The 14,646-nt window shown below is 44.3% G+C and overlaps 1 protein-coding gene across 8 annotated transcripts in view; it reads left to right on the top strand.

The window, feature by feature from the left end:
• Abhd6 (abhydrolase domain containing 6) overlaps nt 1-14,646 on the top strand; it is a 53,925-nt gene that overhangs the window by 11,681 nt on the left and 27,598 nt on the right. For all 8 annotated transcript variants that reach the window (XM_008841180.2, XM_008841178.3, XM_017800140.2 and 5 more), the window contains exons 2-3: nt 2,316-2,377; nt 8,716-8,868. In XM_008841180.2, coding sequence (XP_008839402.1) covers nt 8,750-8,868 — 119 coding nt within the window. In that variant the 5' untranslated portion in view covers nt 2,316-2,377; nt 8,716-8,749. The remainder of the gene's footprint in view (nt 1-2,315; nt 2,378-8,715; nt 8,869-14,646) is intronic.

Below are 14,646 nucleotides of genomic sequence, written 5' to 3' on the forward strand. Positions count from 1 at the left end.
TAAAACTGGAATTTCAGACAGTTGTTAGCTGCCATGTGGGTGCTGGGATTTGAACCCAGGTCTTCTGCAAGAATAGTTAGTGCTCTTAACCACTGAGCTATCTCTCCAGTCCCACCCACCCTCTTACTTTTCTGTTTTTAAAGCAGAGGTGTTGTTCTACTTACTGTCTTTTTTTTTTTTTTTTTTTCCTGGAAAGGGTCTTGGTATATAGCCCAGGCTAGCCACCACACGCAGCTGCTCTACCTACTCTCTTCTGTTCCTTTTAAAATTAATAATGTGCCTTGTTGTTTATTACCAATTGGGGCAAATGGGACTGCCTCCTTATTTTAGTGTCTGATAGTTTTTATTTGTATTTAATATCTCTATAGAATATTCTTTCCCAAAGCTATACCAGCATCCCTTAATCCAGCATTTATATAATATTCTTTCATAAAGCTAGACCAGCTTACCAAGTCCCTTATAAGTAGGTATGTGAGTTGTTTACAATCTTTCATTATAGTATACCATAACAAGTAATCTTGTACAAAGATTTTATATATGTTCCAATATAAAATGTATGTGAATTCCTTTGTTAGGCACATTTTACATTGCCAAAGATTTGCCAAATTTCCATCCATGGGGTTTGTTAGTAGAGATGTAGATCGTTACATGTATTAGTTACTTTTCTTTTGCTGCAATAAAACACCATGACCAAAAGTGACTTAAAGAAGAAAGGGTTTATTTTGGCTTACAGTTCCAGAGAGATAGAGTCCAAAATGGTGAGGATGGCATGGAATAGGGGCAAGAGTGGGGAGCTGGCTGATCACATTTTATCCACACAAAGGAGCAAAGGGAGTACAGAAAGGGGGATGAGACTATAGACCCTCAGAGCCCGCCCCCAGGGATCTACTTCCTTCAGCAATGCTGCACCTCCTAAAGGCTCCATAACTTCTCCAAACAGCAGCAGCAACTGGGAACCAAGTGTTCACAATCTTGAGCCTATGGGAGCTATTTCTCCTTTAAGCCACCACAGCACATCATATGAAAACATCTATTTCTACATAGCCTACACCATGTAGTCTGATATTAAACTTGGTTTTTGCCAGTATAATAATTGAAGGCCTGAACCTGCAGACTCAACTTGTCTCTTACTATAAATGAGATTGAGCATCTTTTCATAGGTTTAAGACTTAGTTCTAGTTCCTTCCTGAGAAGTTATCCAGAACCCTTACTCACTTTTCTACTGAATTTTGTTGTCTTAGTTTGTAGGAACTTTTTACACATTAAGAAAATTGTCTGTTTCCTCTGGTATGTTATCCACAGGTTCAAAAAAATATATATAGTATAATTTTATGTATCTGAGACTTGTTTTGCCTGCATGTATGAAAGTGCACCTGTGTTGTGCAATGTCCACAGAGGCCAGAAGAGGGTGTTGAATCCTCTGGAACTGGAATTTTGGATGGTTTTTAGCTGTCATATGGGTGTTGGGAGCCAAACTTGGGTCCTCTGCAAGAGCAGCCGGTATGTAACTGCTCAGCCATCTTTCCAGCCCCTATTGGCAAGTTTAGTTTTATGCAGTCAACCTATTACTCTTGTTATATTGTTATAAAGTTATTTTATAATAATGCTTTGTTATAGCTTCTGGATTTTTCCATTTCTCTTAAAAGGCCTTCACCTTGGAGATATTTCAAAATTATTGTAATTTATTCTTGACCTTTTCTGGTTCCTGGTTTTCATGTTTAGCGCCTGAGACAGTTCTGGGCCCTGTGACTTAACTTTCCCTTGCCTGTCTCCTCATCTTCTTACTGTGGGGCCTTTGCCATCCCTCTTTGCTCTTCCCAGCCCAGTTTTTGAGCATTTAGCTCCCTGTTCACTGACTGCTCCAGGAGCAGGATTGTCCTCTTTCACCCATTGGTTGACATTTAGGTGAGCCCTAGTCCAGATGGGGAAGGAGAACTCTAGATCTTTGTTTGAGGGTCTGCCTTGAACTCACAGCCTCCAGAGCCATGTCCCTCTAGAGCACACCTGTTCCCCCTGTTTGAATCCTCACCCTGGCAGTCATTCCTTGTTTGACCTCTTACCTGCTTTCTTCTTAGCCTGCTTAGCCCTCCCCAGGCCTGCCTCCATATCTAGATGCCCTGCCTGCTGTGCACTTTTGCCTCATTGGGGACGTGGCCTGAGTGACAGGCAGATTATAAAACCACAGGATGCACACATTTTTCCCTGTGTGGAGAGAGCCCGCCCTTCCTGCGGCCAGAGATCTGGCTGGCTGTCAACTTTGTTCATGTTCCTTACCATGATTTAATGCTTTGTCATTTTATTTCTTGTGATTACAGAATCTCATTTTCGGTTTCTGCCAAAACCAGTAGCAGTTGAGAAACAGTGTGCTCCTTGAAGAGTAAGTATGGGCTTTTAATATCTTAAATTATGGGAAAAAAGAACAGCTTTTCCAGAGGCTGGGCCATCTCTGGCTTCCTGCCCAGCCTGTGCAGACCACCTGTGCTGAGTGAGACACTGAGTCAGTAGGTATGGTGGGAAGGGATTAAGCACCTGGAGGTCTCCAAAGCTTCACCACACAGTCCAAAAGCCCCTACTATTTTCAAAGACTGTTTCAGGAGCAGGGCTCTGATAAAAAGGTTGCCTAGAAAGCATGGCCTTTGGCAATGACAGTGCTCTTCTGGGAAATGTGTCACTAGAACCAGCCCTGAAGACAGGGTCAGGACATTAGAACTAGAAGGCGACCAAGCAGGAAGCACTAGGGGCAAGCATGGGGCAGGCATTTGGTTAGTTGGGGTGCAAGCAGGCATGGGGTAAGTCAGCCCTGGGAAGTTGTGTTGGGACCATACTGGGTGGCTCCCATTTCATTTGGTAGATGTTAGGCCAGCATAGCCCAGTCCTTGCCGTGAACTGAGATGAGTCCTCTGGGAGCTGGTGATGGAAGGATATTTGATGTATAACAGTAGCATTTGTAGAAAGGAAACAAGGAGAAACGAGGGCTTGGCCCCAGTGCATGACTGAGGGAGCACGTCTGACTGCTGGTGGTCCTACATCTCATGGGACTGTTCTTCTCACTCAACATTCCTAGTTAATGCTGAGCTGAACTGTTCTAAAGGATTGCTTGCAAGGGCCTTCACAGTGTGAATTTTCAATGCTGTGTGGTCTTGTGTGATTGTTCTTATCTACATGTGGCTTTTGGAAGCTTGAAATGTGGCTGGTGCAAGAGAACTGAGCTTGGGATTTTACTAAATTATTGCTTTAAAGTTTATGATATTGGGGCTTGAACCTAGGAAGTCATACTTGCTAGTTGTATGCTGTATCCCTTAGCTATCCTCAGCAGGAATTTAAACTTAAATGGTGGTTTGTATAGACTCAGACAAGTGAACTTCAGCTCTGGTATTGTCACCATTGTATAACTGGAGTGGTGAACAGGAGAGAAGAGTGGAAGATGCGTTGGTGCTGAGGAGGATAGGTGGATGGCAGCACTGTCAGCAGAAATAAGTCAGGAGAAACAGGAAGAGACGTATCTGAGGCATTGTATCACGGGGCAGTCAAGCAGGCATTAGAAAAGTCTAGCAGGAGATCCTGTTGCGGATGTTGATTTTTTTCAATTCCTTGTAGAAGGGAGAGGTAGAGGATGGAGGGGAAAGAAGAGTGAGAAGAGCATTATGGGAGTAACCTGGGGGCAGAGTAGAGAGCATCATGGGACTATTCAGGGAGAGCATGAGCAGAGCATTATGGGAGTAACCAGAGGGTAAGTGGAGAGCATCATGGGAGTATCCAGGGAGAGCGTGAGGAGAACATCATGGTACCCTAGCAGGCATGTTGGAGCTGCGAACAGCAGAGGAAGACTAAGCTCAGCCAGAGTCGAGGAGGAGACAGGCCGCTGTGAAGGCAAAGGAGAAGAACCCAGGCTCGTTAGGCTAGTGAACTTAAGTAATGGTTTTGAGGAATCTGTTTCTCTTTCCAGGGACTAGGTTCAAAGTTAGTGGGGTCGTGGAATGCCACTGAACAATGCTCTGCACTCAAATTTCAAGAACACTTTTTGTTTTCTTTATTCCTTACTTTCCTTCTGGTGTTTTCTTTTCTTGCTTTTCCTTTTTTACTTACTTTCTCCCTCTACCCCAAGCACTGAGAATTGAACCTAGGGCCTTTCAGATGGTAGGCAAATATTCTGCTATGGAGACCGGAACAAAACAAAGCAGCAAACCCACCAAATTTATTCTGAGAACAAAGTCCTACTAGGTAGCCCAGGCTGGCCTAGAACTAGTAACCTCCTGCCTCAGCTTCCCAAGTATCTGGAGAAGTACCTAAACCACTTGGCCTGGCTAAACATACATTGTTTTTCTAGTGGTAGATTTTATGGAGAGAATGTTTACATTGCATAATTAAGGAAAAATTATAAGCAGTACTGAGTGGTTTTTAAAACATACCAGCAAGAATAAGAAATAAACAAATTGGTAACTTGTAATATTAGCATGCTGTTGAAACAGTTCTATGGAGGTATAGCAAATACCTGTGGAGTTGCTGAACTCAGTTTTATGCATAACCAATGCATTGATGTGTATGCAAAGGCAGCGTGAACATGGGGGCCTGTTGGATGGAATTAGAGTTCAGGTCATGCCCCTTATCAACCAGGTGACTTGATGAATATTTGTTCACTTCTGGCCTCAGTGTTCCCATCTTTAAAATGGGAGACATGCTTCTCCTTTCATAATGTTCTGAGACATCAGATGGGAAGAGATGTGTCAATCACTGCATGGGTGATACATCTTTGGCTGTGCTGGTGGTGGGCACAGTAATCGTTTTAGCTGTTGTAATCATCATTATTGCTTTTGGACAAACCAGGACTTCAGCTTGTCAGATTTGATGGCCTATAAGGAGATGTTAGGTTGACCAGTCTTTTGACATACTGATATGACATTGTCACCTACAATCATGTGAGTCACACTCATAACTATAGATACTCTGGAAGGTATGCAGCAGGTTGGACATGCCTGGAAAGCAACGGTCAGTGACAGTGCTTCTGAACTTAATTCCCCTCCTGCAGGGTTTATCTGGATCCACTGACATAGTCTCTATCCAGTTCCTCTTGTGCTCGGTGATAAAGACCCTGAACATATAGCTTTGGTGATAGCAAGTGCAGAGGAGGCTGAGGTCTGTGGTGTGACAATGGGTGGTTCTCCCTGGTGTCAGAATGGCTAGCTCCTCTCTTGTCCTCTGTATTTGTCGTTGTTTTGTTTTGTGCAGAGAATAAGTTCTTTATTAACTGATTACAACTGAAAGTCAAACCAAAACGAAACGAAAAAGGAGTATTGAGACAGAGCCATAGCCACCCCCTTTCCTGAGGTTACCTCACTGTGCCCTGTGTTACAGGGCCCTGGGATACCTCACTTTACACTACAGCTATGTGAAAAGAGTAAATCAAGCAACGAACATTATCAAGTACAAAATATTTGTCAGATGTTATTTTAGCTTCTGGAAAACTGTAATAGGGGATGATAGGCCAGATAGACCCTATGCTTTGGTCACCTGGCATAGAGTCAGAAATTTTAAGTTACTAGATTGGGAAGGAACAGAAGAGGTTTAGAGAATAGGGTCTCACAGCTGATGTGTGGGATGTGTGGAAGAACCAGGTAGGAGAGAGCTGTCTGGAACCCCGAGTGCAGTGCCCCGAGTCCTGTGAATATGGCCTCTCAGTGCAACCCTCCACAGATCACATCACGATTTTCTCCAGATCCATGCATCATCCACTTAGCATTTTTGTTTTCTTGCAGCACTAGGGATTCATCCCAAAGATGTATACGTGCTGCACAAGAGCTGCCTCTGAGCTGTATCCCCATCTCTGGCATTTTCCTTTAGATCGCTTCACTTAAGATTATTCTTAAAATTAAGGTGCGTCTGTGGAATAACTTAAAAGTATCTCTTGGTGCTGGGGAGATGGTTCAGTGGTTAAGAGCTCTGGCTGGTCTTGCAGGGGATCCAGGTTCAATTCCCAGCACCCACATGGTGACTGACAATTGTAACTCCAGTTCCAGGGGAGCCGATGCCCTCTTCTGACCTCCGAGGCCATTGCACAACCTCCGGGGCCATTGTATGATACCTACACACATGCAGGCAATACACTCATACATGAAAAATAATAAATAAAAAAAATTTTAAGTATCTTTTAAAGGTTGGCAAGATGGCTTAGTGCATAGGGGTGTTTGCCACCAAATTTGGTGACCTGAGTTCAAGCCCTGGAACCCACATGGTAGAAGGAGAGAACAACTCCCACAAGTTGTTCTCTGATCTTCACATGAACATTGTAGCCTGCCTGTGCATGCACGCATACACATACACACACGTACCATAAAGTAAGTAAAGTTGAAAAATTTAAAGAATCTGTTAAAATAAGGCTAAATGTCTATAGAGTGCTTACAGTATAAGCCTGAAGACCTGAGTTTGATCCCCAGCACCTAAGTAAAAGGCTAGGTGTGGTGGTGTATGTTTGTAACTCCAGCACTGGAGAGGTGGAGTGCCTAGCCTGCTTACTGAGCCCCAGATCTCACTGAGAGATCTTCTCTCAAAAACAAGGTGGACAGATCCTGAGGAATAACACCCAAAGTTGACCTCTGGCCTCTACATGTACACACACACACACACACACACATGCATGCACGCACGCACACACACACACACACACACACACACACACACACACAAAGTGTGTTAAGTGAAAGAGAACAATGTTACTGACTAACAAGTATCTCCAGGAGGCCCCGGGGCAGAGACCTATTTAATACCACCATCCCTAGAGTTGGTCTCTGACCTTGACAGGACTTGAAGATGAGTTTCTTAGTGTTTGTTGATATTCACTAAAGCTATGTGTCTCCTAAAGTCTGACTTCATATTCTCTATTCTAAGTCACCACACACACCATCAGTCGTATGAGGCCCACAGTCTGGGAAGCCCCAGGCTATACCTTTTTTGGGCTTTCTGATTTTTGGGTCACTGGTGGGCCCTTGTTTTCAAGGTTTTAGTTTTTCTGTCTCCAGCCTCCCTCAAGGCATGTAGAATGTTCTATCGATAAGTACCAAAAGGAAGGGGAGCCGTGTTCTGAAAGAAAGCTGGGCTGAGTCCTTTGTAAGTAAGGGATATTGCAGAGATAGGAACAGTCCTCAGTCTTTATCTGTATAGACAACATGGCTGTCAGAAAGCATTGCATTTTTCTTAGTCAGGGCCTAGTTTCGTTTGGCCTTGTTAGGGAGAGTGTGCAGGTTCTCTGGAGTAAGTCCAAACCTTGCTAAAATGATCATGCTGCATGAAAGACTTCCTTCTGCTGTTGAACGGGATATGGATCCTGATAGAACTTTCCTCAAAAATGTGACATCCCCAGCAGGCACAGGCAGGGAGAGTGTTCTCCACTCCCTCCTTGGTATGCTTGCCTACCCTCTCCAGTGTCAGAGTCTGTGATGTATATGGCCTTGGGCATAAAGTATTCTAAGCCCTAGACTGTTGGAACATTGGTCAATTAAATTCTTCCAGCTCAGCACTTTCTCTGGTGTGGGAGAGTTGTCTTGAAACTGAGTTCTCACATTCATTAGCTCATGTGAAACCTACAACCTGTAAATTTTTACACATCCATGCCCTAGGCAGTGTAAATTGTGCCTAGATTGGAACCCAGGACCCTGTGTGTGCTAAGTAAGTGTTCTACCATTGAGCTATGCCCCCAACCCTTGTACCTAGCATTTAATAGGTCATTCTCCAGGGAGTTTTGTCATTACTTAAATTTCAGAAAAATGTCGGGTCTCTTGTAGCACTCACTGTTGGGAACAGTTTTCCTTCCCTAAAACAAACAAAATGAAACCCATTTTGTAACTTTTCTTTTTATTAGTCTGTTTGTACTTTGTGTGTGCCTTATGCTATTCTAGGCACTGAAAAGAACACATGTGATTATTCCTACCCTTAAAGAAGTCTGCTTCCAGAAGAGAAATAGGCCAGTGATTGAGGCGTGCAGAGAAAATTGATTTCAGTGACTAAGCAGGCGAGAGGACAGTTGTGAGAAGACAGTGACTGCTCCCTCTTTTTGCCTCACCCATCTTATTTGTAAAATGGGAATAAACCTCTCTCATTTGGTTATTGTAAGATATTTGCCTGTAATTCTAGTACTCAGGAAGCTGATGCGGGAGGATTATGAGTTCCAGGCCAGCCTAGGTTACATAGTGAGACCAGTCTTAATCAATGATTCAGTAAATCAATCATCAGTCAATGAAAACAAAATATTGCAAATCTATAGAAAACTTGAAGGAATAATAATACCATATAACCTTCACCTGGATTTCCTCATGGTTAGTATTTCATGTACATTGTTTTTTTCTCTCCTGGACCTTTACAAGTGAGTAGCAGATGCCACTGTATAGTCCCCTTAAGCTTGAGCAGGATCTCCTGAGGAAAAGGACTTTCTGTATTATCCACAGCCACAGCTTCTTTGTCACCCTGGGAGGGGTAGCACTAGTACATGGCTGGGTCATGGGTACTTAGATTTCTCTAGTTGTCCCAACAATGTGCCCTGTCATTTTGATTTTCGTGTTTTAAAGCCTGGAATTCTGCCAAAGCTGCCTCATCACGTTTAGTCATCACATTGATTTCGTTTCTTAGGTGCTCCCCTCTGATCTGTACCCTCATTCTGGCTCCCCCCCCCGCCCCGATTCTTCCCCTCTCCTCCTGTGACAATTTCAACACTGTCTCTCACTTCAGCCCCTGCAGGTGTCACCCAGCCGTAAGCAGCAGCATGGATCTGGATGTGGTTAACATGTTTGTGATTGCCGGCAGCACCCTGGCCATTCCAATCCTGGCATTCGTCGCCTCTTTTCTCCTGTGGCCATCGGCGCTAATAAGAATCTACTACTGGTAAGTCAGCTGTATGACTGAGATTTCCAAAGTATCACAATTTTGTCATCTCCTTTGGTCCTGTTTTTGCTGCTTGCCATTCTATCCTGAAATATTTTAAACGTAAAAATTGAAGGACATGTACCCTCTTTGGAATTTTGAAAGTGGTCTCAAACTGGCAGTTGCTTCTACCAGGCTGACTATTTATGAGTCTGAAAGCCTGTTTGCCTTCGGGCCACCCAGACTCTTACAGCTCTGAACTGTCTACTTGCAAGGTTGTGCATGTTTATGGGAATTGCTTTCCTAGCCACTGGGGACAGTGATGTTTCTGAGAAATGAATTAGAAACTCCAGGATCACTAAGAGGCAAGCGTAGGGCTTATGTATAGCATAGACTGCTTTTAAATTTGCCCTAGAACTGGTTTTGGTCTTGCTGTTTTGTTTTAATTACTATGTTTGTTTGTTTATTTTTGTTTTATTAGCTCAGGCTTGCCAAAAACTTGTTTGAAGGTGACTCCTGCATCCACTTCCCAAATCCACACCCTTACTCTAGAACAGTTTGGTGAGAGACCAAAAAAATATCATAAGGGGGCATGCGTGCCATGGTGTTCGTACGGAGGTCGAGGAGAACTTTGTGGAATAGGTTCTTTCCTTCTTTTTCATGGGTTCTGGGAATCAAACCAGGGTTGCCAGGCTTGCACAATAGGCACCTTTATCAACTGAGTCATCTTGACAGTCTGTGTGGTTGTTTTTGGCTTCATGTAAGCCCAAGCTGGCTTGGAACTTTCTGTATGACTGAGCATGACCTTGAACTCAGGATCCTCCTGTTTCCACTGCCAAAGTGCCAAGATTAGGGGCATAAGCTACTGTGCCTAGCCTTAAAAATCTAGTGATTTAAAAAGTGATATAAATATCTCTACTGTAAAAGAGAAAACTTGCCATAAATGTAAATTAATGTAAAAAAGTAAAAAAAAAAAAAAAAAAAAAAAAACACATTTACATTAAATGGTCTTCCCAAATTCTAGCCTAGATATTGTTGCCTACCAAAGGCTCTGAGTTTCTTTTCTCCTTGTGACCCTGTAAGGGAATGTGAAAGGAGGCCTCTCTCCTTGATGGCATCAGAAGGTTAACACTTGAGGCATTAGGGGTTGAGCCCAGGGCCTGCATGCCCAGCAGGTGCTCTACCACTAACTGACCTATAGCCCTACCTCTTACAAGGTTAACACTTGAAAAGGAAGTGTTTGTTGTGATGTGGTTTGTTGGTTTTCTTTTTTATATTGCTATCCATTTACCAAATAAAGTCTTCTGTCCCACCCCCATGATGAAATGGATACTGAAATAGACCAGATTCTTTTGTAGGCCTCAGATAAACCCAGGCAGATTTATCTGGGCCTTGAGCGGTTAGAAGGAAGTTCTGCACACAGGAGAAGACCACAGGGAGGCTGATGTGTCCTTTTTCTGCCCTCCTTTCTGGCTCCCTTTTGTTTCACTGGCCTGTGGAATTTTCCACCTGCTGCTTAGGCTCTGAGGCTTGAAAAGCAACTAATTGAATTGAAAGCAGTTTTTTATCTTTCACTCTCTTGCTGTCTTTCTGGGGTGGTTGGGGTAGTCACCCCTTAAGAGGATGACCCAGCACCTACCTCTGCATTAACAAATCAAACCCCTGACTGTTTAAATGCCACTATCCTGGCAGCATAGCCAAGACTCCTAGATGACCCTGGATGTGGAGAGGTCAGAGCTGTGTCTCTACCTCATCACCCTGCCAAGAACTGTGGTCCTCCATGCACAGATGCCATTGTTGTTAAACCAAATTGAAATCAGACTGCAGTTGTGTGGATTAAGGCGTGATTCCCCCGCACTGTGGGTGGCACCCAGATTCGGTGCCATATTCAGTCTCCCAACCCCCAAGTCCCCTGAGTGTCAACAAGTACACTTTCAGAATCAGGGGGTCAGTTTTGATTTTTTTTTCAAAGAGGGGAAAAAAGAACCCCTTTTTAAACTGAGTTCCAAGTCACATAGAATAAAAGTTTCCATGAGAAAGTGTATACTAGGGTTTGTGCCCCACCCCACGCCTGTTGAGATTCATTCCCATTGGAACTTCTTAAGTGATTAAGAGAGATGAATGCTCCCTGGTGAGACTGCACTCATTGCTACATGAGAGCTAGTTGCTGTACATCAAGGCAGCTCCACATGTTCTGTATTTTCTGAACGTTGCCACTTGTCCTTTAGCTTTCTGCAGTGAGTTGAAACACACAGAATCTTCACCAGAAGCCAAGCAGACTTTTCAGCCTCCAGAACTATTAATCCATATAAGCCTCTTTCCCTTATAAATTACCTAGTCTCAGGCTTTTTGTTATAGCAACAAAACGCAGATAAAGACAGTTGTTTCCATCTTTTGAACTTTTCTTTAGGAATAATGCTGCATAGCAAATAGTTCGCTTTTATTAGCAAATAATACCACCAAAAGCCAGAGGGGCCCGGAGAGTGGTGCATTTAGGTCTTCGTTGGTTGGCAGTATTGGCTGTGTGTGATCTTAAAACCCCTGCCGCCCAACTCTGAGTGGTGGCCAAGGACAAACACAATGTTCTTTATTTTGTGAACTCAAACACACAGTCCAAAAAGAAGACTCGGTTGAGGAGGATGAAAATCCTGGAAAACTTTTCAGATGATGCCAGATGGCATGGCGACATGGGGGACTGTGGTTTCAGTAACAGGACCCGTGATGCTGCCACCAAGAGCTGTCAGGCCTTGAGCAGCTTCTTCTGCCACCCTGAAAAGCACAGCCTGTTTCCTCCAGATCTCCTCACCGCAAGTGGCATCTACCCAGCTCTTGTTGTAGGATGAGCAGCTCTCCCACAAGTCACTGAGGTTCCTCAATCACAGCTACTCCAAAGGTCTTCATCTGCTCACCTGCCTGTCATAACCACAGTGGTGTCACTTCACAAACCTGACAGGGACTCGGGTTGCTTTTCAAGGTGACCACACAAATGGGCACAGCAGGCGGTAGAAGTCTCTCTGCTGCTCACCCCTGTGCCCACTGCCACTTGAGCATCAGGACTTGGTGAAATCATTGTGCATCCTACTCCTGTGGGGTCTCTCCCTTTCCTCGTGGGTCGCTGGCCACTGGTCCACAAGGACAAAGGGAGCAGAAGCGACGAACGGGGTCAGGGACGGCCAGTGAGCACTGACAGAAGAAAGCCCTTCTGGGGAGGCAGGTTCAGTGATACAAACAGCTCCAGACTCAATGAAAACGCTCCAGATTCAGTGAAACAGCTCCATTATTCAGTGGGGGTTAGGGAAAATATAGTGAGGAGGCAGTAGCCAATGCTTCAGCTGATAGGTGCTCATAGTATGCTTTATTTACATGTGGCAGTAGGCTCCTATCATCCGACTACTGGGCAATGCCTAATTATCATATAGAAAAAACCTGGGGATAGTTTTTACTCCAGGTAACTATGCCAAAGGTCATGTTCCAAATAAGGTCAGGCATCCGTGCTTGGTGGCACTCTCCAGGTAAGTCAGGCAGAGAGCAGGAGGCCCCCTGCTGAGAAGGGGAGTCCTTCCATATGGCGCCGAGCCCCTTAGAGCTATCCGGACATGGAGGACTACAACCCTAGCAACAGGGTTCCCCAACATCTCTCCCTGTTTTGTTTTACAATGCAGAAGTGTCATCACAAGCTTTAAGAGCCAACTCATCTATCTTGGGAGAATCCAAAGTTTGATAATTGACCATGACCTATTTGGTAGTAATTTCAGCAATGGTAGTAATTTTTAAGAAATTGAAGAAATTGTATGAATCAGGGAGCAAGCATCAAAATAACATACTCAGGGGGCTATTGATATTGTAACATTCCACTCTGAAGAGGTAACCCCAAAATCTTTTTGGGATAAGAGCTCACAAATACTTTTAACGTTTTTGTCCTTTGGGATCCTCTCCCAATACTACACACGTCCCCCCATGTTCAGCAGTTATTAAGTCCAGTGCTCTTCTGTTTTGGATCACAACCCCGGCAAGAGAGTTCATTTGTCGTTGGAGAGACTTGAGGCTGTCAGTCGTGGATGCTATTGCCTGGTCCAGCTTGTCTCGAAAGTCTCCTGCTAGGTGATGGTTTTGTATAATAGCAGAGGTGGCAGTGCCTCCAGCACCCAGGGAGAGGGCAAGTCCAAGTCCCACTAGCACAGGGATGAAGATTTCTCTCTGCTGGTGGGTGTAAAGGAGGAGGGCAGCCTCCTCTTCCTCGAATAGGTACACCTGGGGTGTAATCATTACGGGTACACAAAAGGTGGACAAAGAGGAGTTAATACAGTGTTGGGCGTTTCCTTTGCACCATAGAAAAACAGGAGGGGCCACGCATGCTGTCCTGGAGAGAGTAATGTTAGAGAGGCATTTGTAATGAGTAGGCTTACTCTTGCTGGAAATGCAAATTGGATAGTTAGCCAGTTGTTCGAATAAGGGAATATCCATCAGATGAGAGTCACTGAAATCTTTTTTTGTTTCTGGATAAAGAAGGGTGGTATTAACTGGTACTGCTGTCAGTAAAGGTCTATTGCTGGATGCACAAAAGAAACAGTTAGAGGCATTGGGGTGGGTGGTGAAGGGAAGAAAGGTGAAGGGAAGAAAGTTAACAACATATTGAATGTATTGGCTCCAGGACATGGTTGATCTTATCTGGTCCTCTGTTTTTCCTGTAGAATAATACTATGATGAGTTAGCATGGGCTTAGCTGCAGGTACAGAGATATGAAAGTCAGCTGTAGGGTAGCTAGAGAATGCACCTGAGTAGAACTTTCCCATTACTCCAATACACCAGCAATCGTACCATGGATCTGCAACATACATTAGGGAATAGTCATGGTTCCCATAGAGATACTGACTATCCTTTAGGTAGGTGGGTCTTTCCTGTCCTGTTATGCCCTGATATCCCCCAGTTAATCCTAGTTCCAACCTACAGGGATTGAAATAGCAGCAGCCCCCATAGGTATCAACTTCCTTGAGGCATGATGGATCTGTCTGTCGGAAAGGGAAGCAAACATCGTTAGTTTTGTATCTGCTAGCGTTTGGGTATAGTATAATTTCTATGGGTTTTTGACAGCCCACTAGGGGGCAGTCTGCGGTTCTGATTATTTGATTTTTTCCTTGAAATGTTTCCCTGACATAAAATCTCCAGAGCATAGTATTAGGGGGGATGGGGCTGGCTGAAGCATTGGTGTTAAGCAGGGTAAAAACTGCCATGAGAATGACAGAGAAAGAAGCTGGGGGCGGCGGCATCTGTGACGAGCAGTCTCCACCAGATCATGGATTTCTTTCCACGTGATCCGGTGTGGTTTCGGGTGTCATTTCCTCCTCTTCCTTTTCTTTGTCTCCGACAGGGTCATGCAAGCCATCTTTTTTGTGGGCAGGGAGGTGCCGGACATTTCTGGCTGGAACCCAAATAGGCTTTGGTTGATCCTGTGGGAAAACACAAGCAAATCACCCACCTGTGGTCAGCAATGGATCTGGTCCTTTCCAGATTCCATCAAGGGGGTCCCTCCATCTAACCATGATGGGTGGTATGGGGTGTGTCTGGGCCCAGTGTCGGGTGATGGGGGGGCCGTCAGACCCTCGATATACATTAAGTACATTAAGGGTAAACAAGGCTAATCTTAATTGAATATTGGGGGGAATATGTTGTTTGAGCCTGTCTTTTCAGTTGGTCTTTTAAGATTTTATGTGACCTTTCCACGATGGCTTGTCCTTGTGGGTTGTATGGGATGCCAGTGTGATGGGTGATTTTCCAGGCTTCACAAAATTTTTTAAATGA

Source organism: Nannospalax galili, unplaced genomic scaffold, assembly GCF_000622305.1.
Source record: "Nannospalax galili isolate Female #2095 unplaced genomic scaffold, S.galili_v1.0 scaffold561, whole genome shotgun sequence".
Taxonomy (NCBI): Eukaryota; Metazoa; Chordata; class Mammalia; order Rodentia; family Spalacidae; genus Nannospalax; species Nannospalax galili.